Below are 21,314 nucleotides of genomic sequence, written 5' to 3'. Positions count from 1 at the left end.
TGTGTCTTGAGGATAAATTCAGGACCAGGCAAGGAAGAAGTTGAAGCTGAATAAGCAAAGAATGGGACAAACATGCCCAGTGAAGCAACATCATTTGCAAAGCCTCTGAGATGGAGAAGATCATGATACATCTGATAATTTAAAAGAAAGTCAGTGTGGTTACACAATATGGAGAATGAGGAAAGGGAGCGGTATAGGATGATACTTGAGAAGTAGGCAGGGGCCAGATCTGGTAAGGCCATGCTTGATTTAGGGTTTGGGGTCCTATCCTTGTAGCACTGGGAAGCTTTAGATTTGCATTTGTAAAGGATGTCTGCTAACAGGAGATACGATCTGAAGGAAGATCTGCTCTACATAATAGATATAGCAGAAGGAGACTACAGATGCAATCCAAGAAGAGATAATAACCTGTTGATGGACTAGAATGAACTAGAATGGCAGTAGTAGAGATGAGGCTCTTGCAGAATTAGCTTGAGGGATTTGATGATTGATTGCAAGGGGAGGATGAAGGAGAAGGAGTTAAGACATTTAGGCTTCTGGCTTGAGCGGTTAGGTGCATGGTAGTACCATCTAGGGAGTTGAAGAACACACTGGAGGAGGAATAGGTTTGGAGATGTATAGATGGAGTCCGTTTGAACATAATGAGTTTGAGGTGCCTGTGAAATCACTAGGAGAAGATATCAGTAGTTAGTGGGATACACTTACAAGCCTGTTGCTCTGATAAGCTATTTAAGAATCTGGCTATTGGGAGGTAAGGATGGCTTAGAAAAAGGACTCTTCTTTAGAGCAGGTAAAAGGAAGGCGTGAGAGCAAGTGATCTGAGGCTGATCTAAATGAAGGACGGCTGGGGATATGGACTAGCACTCCAAGGAATGCTAATGGGAAGTTGGAGGAATGAATTTTATTTCAAAGATATGCTGAAAAGCAGTTACTTCAAAAGACTTCTTAAAAGTTTAGAATGTACCCACCGAGAATGAAGTATAAAAGGTTTTAACGGGAAAAATAAGAATGAGATGGAGATAATGCTAGTGAAATTTAAGATGTAGTTCTGACTTAAGAGGATATGCACCCAGGGTAATGTGATTTAGTCCTAATTAGACAACTCATTGCCATTCATATCATAGTCTCTTTAATGTAAAGATGCTAGAGGAGCCCTTTTAGGTTTAGCCAAACTGACATTATTGAATAGTATCAAACCTTAATTATTAAGACATTTTATGTTTTTTCTTCCTCCTGCTTTCCTCCTGTCCCTCCCTTCCTTCATCTCTCCCTCCTCCTTTCCTCCCCTCCCTCCATTCCTTTCTAGGAGGGAGCTAGGATGGAATGTAGAGTTAGGATAAATAGGATGTTAGGAGGAAAAGGTGTTGTTTTTTAAATAGTTAGGTAACTTACAGGGTGGATCTTTATTTTAAATGATTCTAAGTCCCAAGCTAATAATTATGTGTACATTTAATTTGCATAGTATTTAATAAACAATGCTTAAGGTTATATGTTTTTCTTAGTGAGTACTTTTGAGAAGCATTAACTATTTTAAAAATTGATTAAACTCTGGTACATACACAATGGAATACTGTGGCTAGTAAAAAAGAATAAAGAAGACCTCTGTTACTGAGAGAGGGTAGATGATCTGGATTAATTTTCAGATGATAAAGTAACACAGTTATTTAGTCATAAGGAAGGAGTGGCTGGGCCTGTGAGCCATGGCCGCTGAGCCTGCGCGTCCGGAGCCTGGGCTCCACAATGGGAGAGGCCGCAACGGTGAGAGGCCTGCGTACCGCAAAAAAAAAAGAATACGTTGTACAACAATGTACAATACATTATAGTATACTGGCTTTTTTAAGAAAGAGAGGGAAATAATACATTTTTGTTTGGTTATATTGGCACTGAGAAACGCTGGAAGGATACATGAGAAACTAAATAATAAGATTACCTATGCGGGCAAAGTAAGGGGGAAAACAATGGAGGTGGACAGGGGTGGGAGTGAGACTCCTCAGTATATATTGTATTATAGTGGTTTCAGTTTTAAATCTTGTGAATTTACTTCCAATACAAAAATTAATTTTTAAAATATTGTTTTCCTTTTGAATGTATTACTTATAGATCTCTATAAACTGTAATACCACGTTTGTAAGCACTACCAGTTATTTTTCATTAATTCGTTGTTCATGTGCATCTATAGTGTGGTTGATGCTACAATAAAGTGGGATATAAATCTTGTTTGTGAGGTGGCTACTTCAGTGGGCAAATGAGAATGTGAAATAATCATGATGGAATGCTAAATGTCAGAAAAGCACAGAGTCATTAGTGGAATCAGCAAAAACCAGGTAGGAGGTAACATTTGAATTGAATTTTGGGAATTCAGAGAAAAATGAGGGAAGTTAAGAGAATTTTGGATGAGAGATGAACATAGGCACCAACATAGCAAATAGTAGGACTTATTCTAGTGAGTCCTTGATTTTGACAAGCCATAATGGATGAAAATTATCCTCAAGTATAGCTGTGGTCTTCTAACATTTTGAGAAATTAAAATGTTCTGATGAAAGCAAATTGTTGTTACCTTATTTATCGTCTGCCACTTCTCCACTGAAATAATTGTGGAAATAGATGCAGTGTCAGTAGCACCTGCACTAGGAATATGAACAATGTGGGAAATTTTAAAATAATCTTATGTTTTGATATAATTTCACACTCACAGAAAAATTGCATGATTAAAAAGAACCACGTATATCATATATTATTATGTAATTTTTTACTGAACCATTTGAGAGTAAGTTAGAAACATTACGCCCTTTTACCACTAATATACTGGTGTATAATACCTAAGGATAAGAACATTCTCTTCATAACTACAGAAGAATGATCAGAATCAGGAAACTTTATATTATATCACTCTACAAGCCATGTTTAAACTTTGCTGATTGTCACATTATGTACTTAATATTCCTCAAGTCCAGAATCAAATCTAGGTTCACGTGTTGCACGTAGTTGTCGTGTTCCTTTATCTTCCTTTAATTTGGAACCGTTTCTTAGCCTTTTTTTTTTTTTTGACATTGCCTTTTTTTTTTTTTTTGACATTGCCTTTTTTTGAGGACAACAGGACATTTGAAGAATGACCTTCAATTTAGGTTTGTCATTTGTATTCTCATGATTAGATTCAGGTCATGAGTCTTTGACAGTAGTACCTTAGACGTGATCTTTTGTCCTCAACATATGATATCAAGAATACATGATTTTGGTTTGCTCTAATATTGGTGATGTCTGCCAGGTTATATTATAAAACTCCTATATTTTTCTCTTTGTAATTAATAAGTAATTTGGAGGAATATATTTGAGACCATGTTCTTTATGGAACTTCTACCTATTAATTTTAGCATCCATTAATGATTTTCTAACTCCATCATTTCTTCTATATGTATTAGTTGGCATTCTATCTTAAGAAAGGTCTTCTTTTTTCCTCTTTCCTTTCTATTTTATTCATTTTTTTGTATCATTGTGGATTCATGGATACTTATTTTACTCAATGGGCTGTATACTCCATTGCTGTCATTATTTTCATGCCTAAATTATGCCAGATTTGGCCAGAGATTCTCATTAAACAGGTTCTTGTTTTCTTTTAACATTTATTCATCACTCTTTCAGCAGTTTCTTTTTCTTTTTTCTTTTTGTGGTACGCGGGCCTCTCACTGCTGTGGCCTCTCCCATTGCGGAGCACAGGCTCCAGACGTGCAGGCCCAGCAGCCATGGCTCATGGGCCCAGCTGCTCCGCGGCATGTGGGATCCTCCCGGACCGGGGCACGAACCCGTGTGCCGTGCATCGGCCGGCGGACTCTCAACCACTGCGCCACCAGGGAAGCCCATCTTTCAGCAGTTTCTTGCATACAAAAAAATTTTTATTTTCAGACTTGTACTTTCTTTGCTTCAGGACCTGAATCAGCCTTTTCTCCCTGGAAACTTGGTTCCTTGCATGGCGAAGGGCATATAATATAAAACTCAAGCCCCTGAATCAGCCCAATTTCCAATTAGCTCTGGGTATTTTTATTGGAAAAGTTTTTATATATGTATGTATAAAACACACACAGACGCCAAGATCTGTGTATAGGTGGTGGTGTCATTGCTTCTCAACTGTCAGCAAATGTGCATGTGTATCTGTGAGTACACATGCAGATATATATTCACAGTTTTTACTCTCTGTAGATAGGTAAATATAGAAATAAATAAATATAGATGTATATATGTATGCGTGTATATATAAGTGTATATACGCTCATGTAGATATACAACTATATCCAACTTATCTATGTACATGGATAGGAGATACATATATATATATATATATATATATGGTAAAAAATAAAAGTGCATACTGATACCAGCTCAATATTTTTTTTTAATCAAATCTCAGTATTAAACCCTTAAGCAGAATAATTAAACCTTGCAGAGGAGAGAAACTGTAGTTGATTTCTTTCTACTAAGCTCTTACTATGTTCTCCTATATTACAGCCTGAAAACTGAAGGGATATGACTTTTCTTTGAGGTAGCCAAGACTCTCCTGTCCCCTACAGTAACATGAAACTGTTGCTGAATTACCACTCCTAGCAATGTAAAGTGACTGGGTGATGTTTTGTATCTATATCCGGAGATGTAAAGTTAGCAATTAGGAAGGAGTTGAGACTGGTAGGGTTGTCAAAGCAGTGCACTCTGGGGACTGTAGTATTTCATTCAGTGTTACTAATGATAAAGGTATTACATATGCTCATTATTGTGAAGTTCACCCTTCATATTTAGATGAGCTAACTTTGGAATCAGGCACGCTGGACTTTAGCTGCGGTATATTTGCATGTTAGTAGTAAACAAAATGTTGTAAAATGCCCCAAATTAAACTATATCCTGTTCATATTAGCCACTCTTTCACCTTAAAACCTGAGAAAACCATGTATATTATATTAAATGTTATTATATTAAATATTTTCTTATTTTATATTAAATATTCTAATCTGAAATTTATTGGACCAAGAAATCTCCAGAAAGAATTGGGAGGGTAAATGGATAGTCAGCCAAGTTACAGGATTTTCTTCTAGGCCTGTTTCTGCTAATTCCATAATGAAAACTTAGAAAAAGTTAAAGACCAAAAAAAATTGTTGAGCACCTTATTCCACTTGCTTTAGTTTGAATTATAATTAAAAAAACCCATAGTTTTCATTCTCAAGGAACATACATTAAGTAGAGGAAATAAAACTAAAAGGAATATAATAAGCAGAAGATTAAAAGCCGATAAATAATTATTTGCTGAATAGACTCCTGTTGACAGAGGAAATATTTTAGGAGGAAGGTTTATGAAGATAGTGTGCTTTAAGGTGATTTTTTTTTTTTAGGATGACTATAATTGAAGAGCCGGAGGTACAAAAACATTAGATAAGAGAACTAATATTTAGAGACCTTAAAATAAGTATCATTTTAAATGGTTAAAAACATAAGAAAACAAAACATATAAAAAAGATTAGAACAATATAAAAAGGAAAACATAGGTTAAATAATACTCAAGAAAATGTACAGTCATCAAAATACAGTCAATAAAGTTAAAAATTCAGTGGACTAGTTAAATAGCAGATTAGACACAGCTGAAGGGAGAATTAGAATCCCAGAAGGTAGACCTAAGAAAATTACTCAGTATGGAGCCCTGAGAGATAAAAAGGGATGGAAAATATGAAAGTGGGCTTATAATAGGGAGAGTAGAACAAGAATGTCCAGCATGTATCTAGTAGGAGTTCCAGAAGAAGAGAATGGGAGTGAGGAAGTATTTTAAGAAGTACTATCTGGAATTGTTCTGAATTGGTGAAAGGTTCAAGAAGTACACTGAGTCCTCAGGAAGATTGATAAGACTTAATCTATACCTAGACATTATAGTGAATCTACAGCATATCAGAGACATAGGGAAAGATCATAAAAGAAACCAGAGGATGAAGCCTGATTACTTACAACCACAGTAAAACTGACAGCAGAAATATTAACAATAACCATGGAAACCAGAAGACACCAGAGAAAATATCTATTGTTCTAGAACTTTATGCCCAAGTAAAACTATCATTCAGTGTTAGGTCCAGATAGGGATATTTTAAGACAAAAAACTGAGAGTTTACTTTTTCCTAAAGAACTAATGAAGAAGAAAACTGAGCTAATGAGAGTGAAAGAGATGTACCCCAAAAGGAATGCTGAGCAAATGAATTGATTATCACGTGGGAAATCAAAACAAACGTTACGTAAATAAAGCAAAATAATCACAAGCACACACACAAAAAGTACAAATCAAGGGAAAAAATATATCTTATACAAATAGTATGTAAGATGAGTTAAAAAGATGGGTTAAAGCTCTTTCAAGTCGAGCTATTCAAGAGGAAAAGAAAATTTATTAATTTTAGACTTTGATATGTCAAATATTCATGTTAAAGCTATAAAGATGCCACTAGAGGAATAGAACTAGAATATGTAACTTTTATCCAGAAAGGCAGGAGTAAAGAAAAGTTAATCTATTAAAAGATAGGAAAAGAAAAAAAGAAACATATAAAAAGCAAGGTAAGTAGAAGGTACAAAATACAATGAAAAGTTAAATCTAAATTCAGTAATCACAATGAATTAAATAAACTTGCCAGTTAAAAGATGGTCAGCATGAATTTAAAAAAAAATTTTGTATGTGATTTATAAAATACTTATCTAAAATATAAGACCGGGCTTCCCTGGTGGCACAGTGGTTAAGAATCTGCCTGCCAATGTAGGGGACACGGGTTTGAGCCGTGATCCGGGAAGATCCCACATGCCACAGAGCAGCTAAGCCTGTGCACCACAACTACTGAGCCTGCTCTCTAGAGCCCATGAGCCACAACTACTGAGCCCATATGCCACAGCTACTGAAGCCCACGTGCCTAAAGCCTGTGCTCCGCAACAAGAGAAACCCCTGCTCACCGCAACTAGAGAAAGCATGCAAGCAACAATGAAAACCCAATGCAGCCAAAAATAAAATAAATAAATTTTTAAAAATAAAATAAAAATATGAGAGCATGTTAAAGTAGAAAGTAAACTGTATGCATGAAGTTTTTAAAAAATATTAAAAGTAGATATTTTGCAAAGTGGTTATTTACCGTTTGAGCATTAATATTTTCTATTTTTATTAAGCTATAAAATTATAAATTTTCCAATTTTGTTTAAAAATGGAAAAAATCTATAATATTAAATTTAATATGTAAATCTCATCTACTTATTAACTTTTAGTACTCGTAGAAGTACTACATTGTTCTTGCTGATATAATACTAAATGATTCTGTTGAACCATGAATTGCTCAGCCCTGAAGGTAAAAATTACACTGCTTTGGGGATAAACATGTTTTAAATCAAGTAATTGCTCAGAGCTAAAATCTTCTACTACTTGCACTTTGTTTAGAGATGAAATGGGTAAGACTGGTTTCTTAAAAGCCATGGAGTTTTAAAAGTGCTATTTGTATCAGTAAGTGAAGTGAAACTGAGATAATCTTAACGAAGACTGTTTTAAATGCAAAAGTCTGTTTCCAAAATTATTATTAAACTTCTAATATAGTAAAAACTCATAATATCAAATTTTTTTACATTTGTGATACATTTGTAAGTCAGACTGCCTGTATTGACCATGCTTGGCTTATTTGTGAAATCAGAGCTTCCTAAGCAAATGAGTAGTGTTAAAAGGAGTTGCTTAGGTAAAACGCAACTGTTTTCAACTGTCCTGCATATCTATTTAATACAGAAATCATATACATAATTGTTTTAGGCAGAGGGAAACTAACAAAACTGTCACTTCACTGTACTAATTACAAATCACTTAATTTTATTCTATCAATTAGAACTAGATTTATCTTAGGTAACAATTTATTAACCTTTATTAACCTAAGTCTCTTTAAAAGTTGTTCCTTTTAAAATCTTTTATAGTTCATATTTCACTAATTCAGGTTGGTAGTCTATTGAGTCTGTTTTCTGAGACTTTCTTTGATTATGGGGCATAAAATGTCATAGATATACTTAAATCTTTGAGAGTATTTCTTTTGGTTCAGTTCATCCACGCTTATACTCCAAATCAGGGTACTCTTAGCATTTAGTTGTCCTCTCTAGAGGTGGACGTTACTCAGGATTTATGGATGTTGGTGTTTTGTGCCTTGGTCTAAAATTCTTACTCTTCTGATGGGCCCAATACAGAAATTTTTATCTTACCATTAATAAAGTTGAGAAATGAAAATTGTTATTGCTGTGAATCAATGAGGTCAAACTTAATTTCTTACTAACGAGAGAGTTTTCTTCAGAGTAAGAAAGAACAGAAGCTTGGCATCTAATAGTAAAGTTAATTTTGTATTTTTATTTAATTAAAATATTTATGTTAATTTTCTTTCATTTCTTCAGTCATATTTCTTGTCATATATCCCATTTTATTTCTCAAATCCAGTCGCAAAAAGGTCTAAAGTACCTTCTGGGAAGCTTCTTAGTTTCATTACCCACCTCCTAAATTATAATCTGCCAGAATAATTTCAGTGCTTTTGCAGGAATAAAGGGTGTCATTGTTAGCTTCTTATTTAATTAATGACCAGATATAATGCAGAAATGCATGAGGTACATGATAAGCACATAGCAACTGCTCAATAAATGTCAATTAAATTTATTGCAGGGTGAGTATACCCCTTCTGTTGGAAGTACTCCACTGAGAATTAATTTTTATCAGACTTCATTTTCTTTCTTCCCACTGTCTATTTCTTTGATCGCCCCTGCTCTTTCTGTTAATATTTTCTTTAATTCCTAGGTAGAGAAATCCTGAGCTAGAAAAAAGTCTAGTTTGACTCCAGCTCGTAGAGGGCGTTATTTTGTTGTTAGCCAACGGATCTATTTCATGAATATATAATCTCAAAAATACTTCCCTATGTCTTCCATTGTGGATTCATTTAATTTTAGCTATATGGCTACTTCTTAGGAATCAAAAGAAATCCAGAGAAATTATCAGGTGTAGTAATTTTTTTTTCTTTCCAGTTTTTCTTTCAAATAATACTATACTGCTTCATGGGTAGTGTGAGTACCTTATAACAGAGTATTCTCAGCTTCTCCTTCCCATAACTTATAATCTTGCTGTCATTCATTTTTGTTTTCTATAAGCTATAATCACCAAAAACATCGCTGCTATTATTTTCAACAAACTGTTGTCTGTTAGGTCAATTAAGAATAAGAAAAGGGACTTCCCTGGGGGCACAGTGGTTGAGAATCTGCCTGCCAATGCAGGGGACACGGGTTCAAGCCCTGGTCTGGGAAGATCCCACATGCCATGGAGCAACTAAGCCTGTGCACCACAACTATTGAGCCTGTGCTCTAGAGCCCGTGAGCCACAACTACTGAGCCCACGTGCCACAACGACTGAAGCCTGCACACCTAGAGCCCATGCTCCGCAAACAAGAGAAGCCACTGCAATGAGAAGCCCACGTACTGCAACCAAGAGTAGCCCCTGCTTGCCGCAACTAGAGAAAGCCTGCGTGCAGCAACGAAGACCCAATGCAGCCAAAAATAAATAAATAAATTTATTTTAAAAAATAAAAAATTTAAAAATTATTTTACCTTAATTTATTCCTCTCTAACACTCTTCCTTTCTTTATGTACATCCAAATTTCTGACCTATATAATTTTCCTTCTCTCTGAATAATTTATTTTAACATTTCTTGTGGTAGATCTACTTGCAAAAATTCCCTCAATTTTTGATTGAGAAAATCTTTATTTCTCACCTTTGAAGGATAAGTTCACTGGATACAGAATTATAGATTGGTGGATTTTTTTCTTTCAATACTTTGAATATTTCAATCTGCTCTCTTCTTACATGCGTGATTCTGAAGAGAAGTCTGATATAATTCTTATTTTATTTTCCTCTCTAGGTAAAGTCTTCCACATCCCTCACTCCCCCAGATCTCTCCATACTGCCAGTCTGGATTCTTTGTGTTTGGCTTTGTGCAGTTTTAATATGATATGGCCAGGTGTGGTTTTGGTATTTATCCTGTTTGGAGTTCTTTGGATCACCTGGATCTGTGGTTTTGTGTCTGTCGTTGATTTTGGAATATTCTCAGCCATTATTATGTCAAATTGTTCCTCTGTTCTTTTCTCTTTCTTCTCTTTCTGGTATTACTATTATGCATATGTTAAAACTTTTGTAATTGCCCTATAATTCTCAGATATTCTGTTCCATCTTTTCATTTTTTCTTTTCCTCTTTGCATTACAGTTTTGAAAGTGTGTACTGTTACATCTTGAAACTCTTTGATTCTTTTCTTGGCCATATCTAGTCTACTGATGAGCCCATCAAAGGCATTCTTCATTTTCATTACAGTGTTTTTGATATAGCATTTTCTTTTGATTCTTTCTTAGAGTTTCCATCTCTCAGCTTACATACTCATCTGTTCTTTTATGTTGTCAACTGTTTCAGTAAATCCTTTGGCATATTACTTATTGTTTTAAATTCCAATTCTGATAATTCCAAATTTTCTGATACTTGATTTGTCTCTTCAGGTTCTTTCTTTTTGCCTTTTAGTGTGCTTGGTAATTTTTTGTTGAAAGCTGGACATGTTATATTGGGTAAACGGGAACTTTGGTAGATAGGTCTTTAGTGTGAAGTTTTATGTTTATCTGGCTAGGAGTCAGTCTGTGTCTACTATTTGCTGTAGCTCTTGTGGCCAAGTCTAAAATGTCCTCTTATGTCCTTGTTTTTGTTTTTCCTGTTGTCTTTAAGTGTTCCTGGAGACTTTAAATAGGGGTGAGCCTTGCAGTATCTCATTCCTTGTTATTTTATAGGAGCCCTATTGCTATGGTGGTAATGTGAGGAAGGGTGGGAGGAAACCTTCTATAGTCCTATGATTAGGTCTCAGTCTTTCAGTGAACTTTTTGCTTCCCCTGTCAGTTACGCTCTGGTGAAATAGTTTTCCTTGTGTGAAGGCCTTATTAAGTAGAACAGAGTTCAGTAGTATTTCAAAATGGTTACTTTCCTCTTCCCCTGCTGGAAGCAGGTGAGGATTTTTCTCTAATCTCCACAGTGAGAACCTAGTGAGGCTCATGGAGGTACAACTCATAGAAGTTTGGAGAATCCTTCTTTAAGGCTGAGGCCCCTCCTAATTTTTCATTCTTAAGCTAGTATTCATATTGAACCTCCAGAAATTAATCAATTATAGTTGAAAGTGTTCCTACCCCAGGACTGGCTTCAGCCAACACTTCTGCGCCTGTGCTTTTGTTACCAGTAAGTCCTTATCCTCTGTATCTGCCTGGCTGTCTCTCCAGTTTTCAGGGAAGCAGTTTGCCCTGTGACCTCAAATATCCGATAGATCTAAGAAGAGTCGTTGGTTTTCAGTTTGTTCAGCTTTTTCCTTTTTGTGAGGATAGGAGTGACTACTTCCAGGCTCTTCATATTTCAGAACAGAAACCAGAAGTTCCTATGTTTCTTATTAGAATGAAGATTTCACTTTCACTCAGTCTTATTAGTCTCTTAAGCCTTTTCTTTTCATGTAGGAACTTCACTGGAAACAATGTTTCTAGTGAATATTTGAACATAGATTACATTTGGGCGAGATACTTTTTTTCATCTATTTTTTTCAAAATTATCTTTTCATTTATTGACTTTTCTAAATGCAGACTGCAGTCCTCCTCAAGTTGTAAGGCTATGAATCCTTGATGCTTTCTTTCTAAGCCTCAATTCAGCAGTTAGATTTTTTAAAAATCTGAAATACTTTTCTCCCTCAAAGGACATAGACAGAATGAACAGTGAAGAGAATTTGTATACTGTTTTAAAGTACCTTCAATGCACCAGACAGTATCCTGTATGGATACACAGAAATGTAGAGGTAGGATACCTAAATTTTAGTGTTCTCAGGCTAGTCAGGTAACAAGACAGGTGAATAATATCAAACTCATATGCTTCAGGCATGTGCAGAGAAGCACAGAGGTGGGACATTTTGTCTTACCTTGGAGGGTTGAGATGAGGAGGAAAAAGTCACCTAAAGCAGCTGACATGTGATCTATCTCTTGGAGGATGACTAGGGTGGAGGAGAACATTCCAGCAGAGAAAACTGCCTACAAGTTAGATGGTTTAGTTTATGGTTGCTTTTCTTCTGCAGTCAGGACTTTGAGAGCAAGGGAAATTGGGCAAGTTAGGTAGTGTCTTTCCAACTCTATTCGATGTATGGCTTTATTAGAACAGATACTTGCTCTGTAATGTTTTTCAAAGTCAAATGTAAGCAGTGTTTGAATTGTTTTGTATTATATTGCAGTATGAAATTGAGAATTAACTGCAATATGTATTTCATATTGATATAAGGTATAACGTGACAAAATAATTTTTTAATTCTCAAATTATGTCTTGTAAGTATTTTGCATGATGGTAGAATTCATTTGAGTTTAAGTTTGATTGGTTTTATTGTTTCTTTAAATGTAAGGATATTTTATGATTTCATAGAAGGAAGTTTTTAGAAATGATAACCCACTCATTTTAGCTAATCTCATTTAGTTAAACCATTTCTCTTGAAGTGGTAACCCATTTATAACTTCATGTATATTTTTAGACTCATACATATATTTACTCTTTCAGGTTTATAGTACTGCTACTTTCTGGTGAAGGTATAATGAACATAATTTAAAATTCTACATAAAATATAGGAATACTATTCAATTAATAACTAGTAGATTATCACCTAGTTCTAGTTTAGTGTTGTAGCTTTTGAAATTACTATTACCAGACAATATAAAGCTGTTCTAGCATACATCTAATATACTGTTTCTAAAATGAATGAATATGTATACAGAGAAGGAGGGATTTTGGACTTCTTAGAGAAAGCAAGATAGAGAATCTTATTTCAGATGACAGAAGACAGCACCAAAGTGATCTTAATTTTTCTAAAAAAAAAATCATCTGATCTTGTTTCATATTAAGATTTGACTTTTAATTATGTTGCTGCTAAAATTATTCTCTGAGATACTGTGCATAGATGATTAAAGATATTTTTGAAACACTTCTTAAAATGACCATTAAAGCCTATTAAATCATCACTTTTACTCCAGACATCTCTTTCTTCACTTGCTTTGCTTTCTTTAATAGAAATAGTGTATTAGTTTTCTGTTGCTGCTGTAACAAATTGCCATAAATTTAGTGGCTTAAAACAACACAAATATATTATCCTACAATTCTTGAGGTCAGAAGTTCAGTATGAGTGCCACCAGACTAAAATCAAGGTGTTGGACAGGCTGTTCCTTTCTGGAGTCTTTAGGGGAGAATCCATTTACTGCTTCTTTGAGTTGTTGGCAGAATTCAGTTCCTTGCAAGTATAGCACCTAGGTCTTGTTTTCTTACTGGCTATAAACTGAGGATTATGTCATCTTTTAAAGGCCACCACATTTCCTGGCTCGTTGTCTGCTTCCTCCATCTTCAAAACCAGCAATGGCCTGTCGAGGCCTTCTCACTTTGCATCTTCTGACATACTGTCCTGTAATGTTTTACTTATAAGTATTCATATGGTTAAGTTGGGCCCACTCAGATAATCCAGGGTAATATCCCCATCTTGGGTTCTTAACCTTAATCATATCTGCAAAGTCCCTTTTACCATGTAACATAACATATTAACAGGTTAACAGGAGTTAGGATGTAGACATCTTTGGGGAGCCATGTTTCTGCCTAATAAAACCAGTAGTACTAACTGGTACCTGGCTTTGCTGGATCAGTTTTCCTTTTCTATTTGGAATACCTCTGACTTTTCCCTCTTTGATTCATGGAATACAAAAGAAGTGTTAGGATTCAGCAGAGTCATGATAGTACTATATTAGATATAATACCTATAGGGAAATTATAGGGAAAAGAGAATTCTAGAAATACTGAAAAAAAAGGAAAACATGCTTACAGAGTATTGCTTTGTAAAATAGAAAGTCCTTGTGTACTTTTGTGTTTATATTAACTATTTCGAATCCTTAGTATTAAGGTCCATAGTTATTCAGTACACAGCAGCAGGAAGTAAACCAGTAAAGAGCCTCTTAATTTAAATTTTTTTTAATTTATTTTAAAATTTATTTATTTATTTATTTATTTTGGGCTGTATTAGGTCTTTGTTTCTGTGTGAGGGCTTTCTCTGGTTGTGGCAAGTGGGGGCCACTCTTCATCGCGGTGCGCCGGCCTCTCACTATTGGGGCCTCTCTTGTTGCAGAGCACAGGCTCCAGACACGCAGGCTCAGTAGTTGTGGCTCACGGGCCCAGTTGCTCCGCGGCATGTGGGATCGTCCCAGACCAGGGCTCGAACCCGTGTCCCCTGCATTAGCAGGCAGACTCTCAACCACTGTGCCACCAGGGAAGCCCAAGAGCCTCTTAATTTAGTATGAAAATATTCCAAGATAGATATTCAGAGCAATAAATTTTAATAATTTATGTGAATTTTGATAATGGACAACATTGCATCTTAATATGTTATTTCTTTCCTACTTAGATCATCACGAAGTATGTATATGAGCTCCTGGAAAAGGACTGTAATTTGAAAAAAATATCTATTCCAGTAAGTCCAATTTTTAAAAATATTTATAGTTCCAAATAAAATAGTTTTCAATTCAGAAGAAAACTTTTGTTTTAGGTTAACTGTGATAAGTTTAAATGTTAAGATCCTAGTGTTTTGATATTGATAAAGATAATATTAAATTCCTGTCATTATATCTCATCTCATTGTGCACAATAGTTCTTAAAAAGTAATATTCTTCAGTGTAAAGAAAAACTGCTTTCCAGTCTTTTTTGAAAATGATGACACAAAAGGACTACCCTTTCCTCTACCTTTTCTCATTTCATTGCTATAATTTATTTTTACGTATTTATTTGAAGTAAACCAGTGTTCCTTTTCTTGTGTTAGACATTCACCATCGCTTTAATTATTTCTTGATTTTTTTTAAATTATATGTTTTATTTCTCTGTTATTTCCTCTGCACATCCCCAGATTCACTCCTGGTGCTTCATGTTTCATAACACTACTCATCTCTTTTTTGGTAGAACACTTTTTTGAAGTTTTGCACATTTTGCCATTTCAGAGTGAAAAAGTTTGAAATTTGTTCTGTGATTCAGCTTCTCAAGAGAACTTTTTTGTTTTTAATGGAAAACATGAAATATTAAGTGTTTAAATGAAGAAATAGTAACCTTATGTGTGTAATGATGGTAGACTAGATGATCTTTAAGGTCCCTGACAACTCTCTGATTTTACAATCTATATGAATCTCCAAGACTTCATGAAAGTAATTTATTTAAGGCACAAAACTTTGAATATTGATAATTTTGTTTACATGAAATTTTAAAGTTCTTTGGGCAGTGTTATTCTACTATGAATTGGAGGGTTTGAGGATTTTTTAATGCTATCCATCCTCCCAAATTAATTCCATAGGTTGATTTTTTTAAAAAAGAAATCTATTTTATATTTAATTTTCTATAGGTAATCTCAAGTACTAGGTCACATTGTTAATCATTTATTCATTCATTCAACAAATATTTATTTTAGGGTACCAGGTACTGTTCCAAGTGCTAGTGGCATAGCAGTGAATAAAATATTCAATGTTATTCCACGTAATGACTAAGCCAACCCTTGTTTTTTTGAAACCTTTCCTTCCTTTTGAATTATGTGAAGACCAAGATTTTAGTATCTTTTGGGGAGTGAATATAAAAGTCTTTTTTGGATTCAAATCTCTTTTAGTTTTGACTTTAGGTCTAGTGTCTTACTCTATTAAAACTATATATTGAATTTTGTCTTCTGGAAAGTTAAGGTAGAATTTTGTCACTTTGTCCAGTCTTCTTTTCTTGTTAATTCTGTTTCTTTCGAAGTTTCTGCAGAATGATATTTAAAAAGCCTTAGGTTAATTCATTGTTACAGCACAATTAATATTGAGTCCTTTAACTCTGTAATACTTCTAGTTCCATGGAACCTTTAAACTCACTTTAATTCCCTAGATTTCTAGAACAAATTACAAGATAATTGGCCATATCTCTCATGTTATATGATTGCCTTTCATTAATTTTCTTTATAGAAAGCCTGAGATTAGATTTAGAAGGACTTCAATTATTTTCCTCTTTTTTAAATGTAGACTATAAAGTTACACAGAGGAAGCTTTACATTATATGAGACCTATAACAACCTTCATGTCCATTTTTGGTTAGTAAAGATTCCCTAATTTTATAAACATTAAAGAAACAAGAAAATTTTTATTTTAGGAAGTTTATCTCTCCTTAGATTATCATCACATATTTTATATAGTTGTGAATTTTTCTTCCCTAAGTATTAGTTTTCTCCTGAGTTCTCTTAAATCCCAAAGCTAGCAGTGAGAGTGGGTATTTTTTGTTGTTGTTCAAAGTCATTTTTTTTTACTACAGGAATACCACCAAACTTTTTTTTCCTGATGATAAACTAAGTTTTATTGTTACAGTTGAAATATTTAACAAGGAAAGAAAAACTTTTTTTTTTTAAATGACAGCACTTCGTGGAAATCCATGATTTGACAGATCATGATCATGTCTCATGTTTACTTTCCACCTCACAGAAATAGGTACAAAATATTCTCCATTTTAGTATCTCACACTTGTGTAGAATACTGGATACGTGAATTTAGCTTGACTACAGATTTGCATTCAATTTATTCAATCATATTTAAATAAATATCAAAATTAGTGATTTTCATAAGTATCCCAAAGTGAATTGTTAATTGCTAAAAATTGTTTGGTGCAGTCTCACTGACCAATTGGCCTTTGAGGTTGATTTGTCTCTAACCTGAGGTGGTACACTGGAATGACCTTTTTGTGTATTCCTTAATGAAAGCTCATCTTAGTAAATTACCATTGTTTGAAGATAAATGGCCTTGGAACAACCATTTCAAAACTTAAGTTAATGAAGGAAAAATTATTTTATTCATATAGATATTTTTCTATTTTAAATTAGCACTAATTTTACACAGAGTAAATTATAGCCACCAGCTGCAGACTCACAGTTCTGCATTATATTGAGATGAATATGTCAATGACCAGCTTAAATACTGTTCTTATTCCTTAATCATTAATACCATTACATTGTTCATTTTTATTTTTTTTCCTTAAATACTCTGACATTCTGATATTTTCAAAGTCAGCATATCTGGATGTTCAAGTAAAACATTTATTCATTTGTTCATGGCTACCTTGACTTGTAGCCCCTTAAAAAATTCTTGAACAGTGGTATGATATAAAAAAACACATGTTTATCTTCAGAAAATAAGTACTTTTCCAGTTTTAAAGTGATTACTGTGGAATTTAAAGTGCCAACATTCCATTGCTTAAAAAATTGACTCAGGTGCTTGGTAACAGGGGACTTAGTATGATGGAAAAAAGAAACAGTGATCAGCACCTGCTGGAAAGTCTATAGCTAGGGGTTTTTTCATTAAGATAAACAGATGTCCATTTCCATACATTCCAGGATCCATTAAGGCCTCACTGACTTTAAGAGGCTCTTTTATTTGTGCATATTTAGACATACTTTTTGGTAAATGAATGACTGGAAACCTCTGTAGCCTCTTTTTTATTTTTCACTGACAGCTTTGCTTTTTAATTTTTTCTTTTGTTCTTATCACCATTTTCTTTTTTTAAGCCATTTTAACTGAATGATTCATCTGCTTTCATATAATCCTAGGTAAAAGGGAGTTTTTTTTCTCAGAGTTGGCTTTCGTCTGTCTCCCATCCACTTTTCTTCCTCTGTGACTTCAGTCATATCCATTGTCATCATAGTAATTTGTTTATTCTAGACGTCACATACAAGTGAAGCTAATGTGGTAGTGTTATACTTCATACTTCTCTTACTGCATATTTAATTACTACTAATAAAGATACAGATATGCCATTTTAATTCTAAGCATTGTATAGTTCTTTTAAAATTCTTTGTAGTCATGCATTCATTTAATCTTCCATTTGTGCTTTCTGAACCAGGCAAGTATTGTAAGCAGTTAAGAGGATGCATTATTTAGTTAAATGCCTTTTATCTAAAGGAATTCACTAGTGATGCTTGATAAGATTCTTTATTCCAAAAGTTCATTCATTCTTATATAAATGAGTGCCTACAATGTGCCAGCCTTTCTTCTAGGCATTGGGAATGTAGCTGGAGACAAACAAAGGTCTATGCCTTCCTGGACTTACATTCTAGTGGAGGGAGCAGATGGTAAATAATAGAATATTATTAAAAGCATATTAGATTGTGTTATGTGCTATGGAGGAACATAAAACAGAATGGGACTAGGGAATTCTTGGGGAAGTGTTTAAATGGGGTGGTCAGAGAAGGCTTCACTGAGAAGGTGGTATTTTTTTCTTGAGCCCTGTGGCCGTGCTCTTCTTGCTGAAATAATTACCTTTTGTGCCCTGTTTAAACAACTGGCTAAGCATCCATTACTGACACCAATCTGATTGTTTTAGAAACAGAGAAATTTAATTTTTTTTGTGTGTCCCAGGAGTAGTGACTGGGAACATTTGGAATCCAAGGCATTTTTTGGTATTGAGTTTTTTTCTTTCTTATTTTGGTAATTTTATTAATCTATATTGTTGATGAAGTGAAGTGCTATTGCATTACCCAGCATGTGGGTTGACTTTCTCTATTTGAGGAGGTGTTTATTACCAGCTGTCAAGATTTTAACTTGGCTCTGACCTGGTTGCACAAAGGCTGCCATTCCTAGTTACTTGCCACTGCTGATGTGGAATACCACTCAGTGCATGCCATGGCATATGTAATAAGAGGTTGGGAAGTTATCCCTTTCTAAAAGTCTTTTGAATCTTTCAAATCTAAATCATACATCATCTAGTATAAGCCTAACTATTAAGTGTAATCAAAATGACTAAGAATATTCACTTTTCATACCATAAATAGCTAGTACATAAAATAAGGTTATCAAAGTATACAAATAATATTCCTTCATAAGATAATTGTTATATAATCCTGTGTTCATACTCTGAATGAAATTTCTAAGTCCATTTACACAGAACAGTTGGTGTTTGAATTTTTAAATAGTTCCCCCTCCTACTGTTGTTAAAAGCTTAGTAGTTTTCCTTGCTAATATATGGTTTTCCAATATGTGTATTCTCCAGCTGGGTTTTTCTGTTTTTTATTTTAGGTGCAGCATATTTCTATTATAACTTATAGGCTTAATAGCTGTGACCTTGGGCAAGTTATTTAAACTCTCTAGGCCTCAACTTCTTCATCTATAAATGAATATAATAATAGTGCAACCTTAACAGAAATAATACTTTTTAAACATTTAGCATAGTATCTAGATCATAGGAAGCACTTAAAAATTAGTTATTCTTATTTATAATGATAATATAATATTAAATATACAATAATAATGGAGAAAGACATATTTCCAGTATTCTTTTTTCATATTTTTATATGTTTAAATTACTATCATGTCTTTTTTTGCTCCTCTACCTTATATATAATTATCAATCTCTAATGAAAATTTTATTTTAAAGTTTTTTTACTTCTATAATTCTGTAATAGTCATTCTATAATTTATAGTAACCATTAGTTGTTTTCTCATTTGTGTCTAAACCTGATCAGAAAACATTTATTTATTATTTAATTTTTTTTAATTACAGGTAGATGCCTCTGAGAGTGAACCAAAGAGTTTTATCTTTATGAGTGAGGATGCTTTGACAAATCCACAGAAACTGATGGTTTTAATTCATGGTAGTGGTGTTGTGAGGGCAGGTCAGTGGGCTAGAAGGCTTATTATAAATGAAGATCTGGACAGTGGCACACAGATACCTTTTATTAAGAGAGCTATGGATGTAAGTGCAATTTCCTTTATTTTTTTTTGGCATTTTATAGCTCTGTTTTAGTATGTGTTATAAATTATTTTATCATGTCTTTTAAAAAGTCTTTCCTAAACATAGTCTTATCTTTAAATAGTTCTTATTTATTTTATTTGTAGTGAAAGATTATTCTGTATTATTTTGCCTTTACAATAAGAGCAAAAACGCATCTTAAGTATACGAACATTTAGATAAAATATTTGAAATGAGTATTTTCAGTTCTAAATTTTTTCGTTTCTTATTACATGAAATATCAGTTAAATTATCAAATACTTATCAATATTATTGAAAATACTTCTGAAAAAAATCATGACTGCTTTTGTAAATCTCTGCCTACGTGATTTAGTGAAGTTAGAGACTAAAGGAATTCTGCTACCTTTAAATTAATATCTTATTCTTAAAAAACGACTCTTTAGAGCCCACAAATGTAATGCTTTATGAATAAGACAAAGACATACAAAATGGTAAATTGCAGTATTTACTGAATTACTTTCTTCTTACTTGAATTTCAACTTTTTAGAAATTGGTGTTTTAAAATTGTGTTCAAGGTTTTCTTTCCTGTAGTGGTGAAATTTCTTTTTCTGACCTAGCTTTGTTACATCTTAATATTTGGCGACTTGTTTTACTGTCTTATTCTTAAGTTCTGCAATGAATAGTTAAATTTTGCAAAGTTGGTTTTCTTTCACATATAAGCAGAGATTTTCTTCAGAAAAATAAAGGTAAAGTGACATCTCTACTTATAAAAGGTTAATATAATAACGGAAAGTTATCACGTATGCTTTATAAGAGCTACATTATTACATTTTTGTAATTAAAAGTGGAAAGATATTACTTGATACACTTATGATTGCAAAGGTCAAAGATATGTTTCCTACTTTAACTCTGAAATGATAAGTGTAAAGCTCAGCCCAGCTCCTAAAGAATATTTTGTTAATAGATTTTGAGGCCCTTAAAATGCTGCAAGTAGAATTTCATAGGTGAATTGTGTATTTTTTTTTTTCAGTCTTCATGGATGTGCAAAGAACACAAAGACATTACTTTTGATTCGTTGCAAACTTCGATAGTGTGTTTTTTGGTAGAATTTAAGTAACTAAAATAAATTTATTTAAACTGTTTCATATTTCAGGTTATGAATAGTGAAATGAACTTACTCTCTGGCACATTAGTTAGTGGTTAGAACAGATGCTGTTGATGTATTTTAAGAACTTTACATGTGAAATGTGATCACAATTTGGTGAATATTTGAACATACAATTTAGTAAAGAAAATCAGATGTTTGTACAAACACGTGCTTGGTGAGATACTTTATGTAAATTATATTGTCTGTGCTACTAGATCAACTAAGCCTTTCCCATTCTAGAATATTTTATTGTTGTACAGGGTTTTTTGAAGTATAGGGGAGTACCTATACTCCCCTATACTCTATATAGAGTACTCTATACTATAGAGTACCTGTACTCT

At 33.6% G+C, this 21,314-nt stretch overlaps 1 protein-coding gene across 4 annotated transcripts in view; it reads left to right on the top strand.

The window, feature by feature from the left end:
- ARB2A (ARB2 cotranscriptional regulator A) overlaps nucleotides 1-21,314 on the top strand; it is a 421,353-nt gene that overhangs the window by 82,854 nt on the left and 317,185 nt on the right. For 2 of the 4 annotated variants that reach the window (XM_030847879.2, XM_030847860.2), the window contains 2 exons: nucleotides 14,491-14,556; nucleotides 19,638-19,829. The exons of 1 other annotated variant lie outside the window; for it this stretch is intronic. In XM_030847879.2, coding sequence (XP_030703739.1) covers nucleotides 14,491-14,556; nucleotides 19,638-19,829 — 258 coding nt within the window. The remainder of the gene's footprint in view (nucleotides 1-14,490; nucleotides 14,557-19,637; nucleotides 19,830-21,314) is intronic. One more of the 4 variants, XM_060296010.1, reaches the window with a different exon arrangement.

This window comes from Globicephala melas, chromosome 3 (assembly GCF_963455315.2).
Source record: "Globicephala melas chromosome 3, mGloMel1.2, whole genome shotgun sequence".
In the NCBI taxonomy this organism is placed as follows: Eukaryota; Metazoa; Chordata; class Mammalia; order Artiodactyla; family Delphinidae; genus Globicephala; species Globicephala melas.
This window is presented reverse-complemented; position numbering and strand designations above follow the sequence as displayed.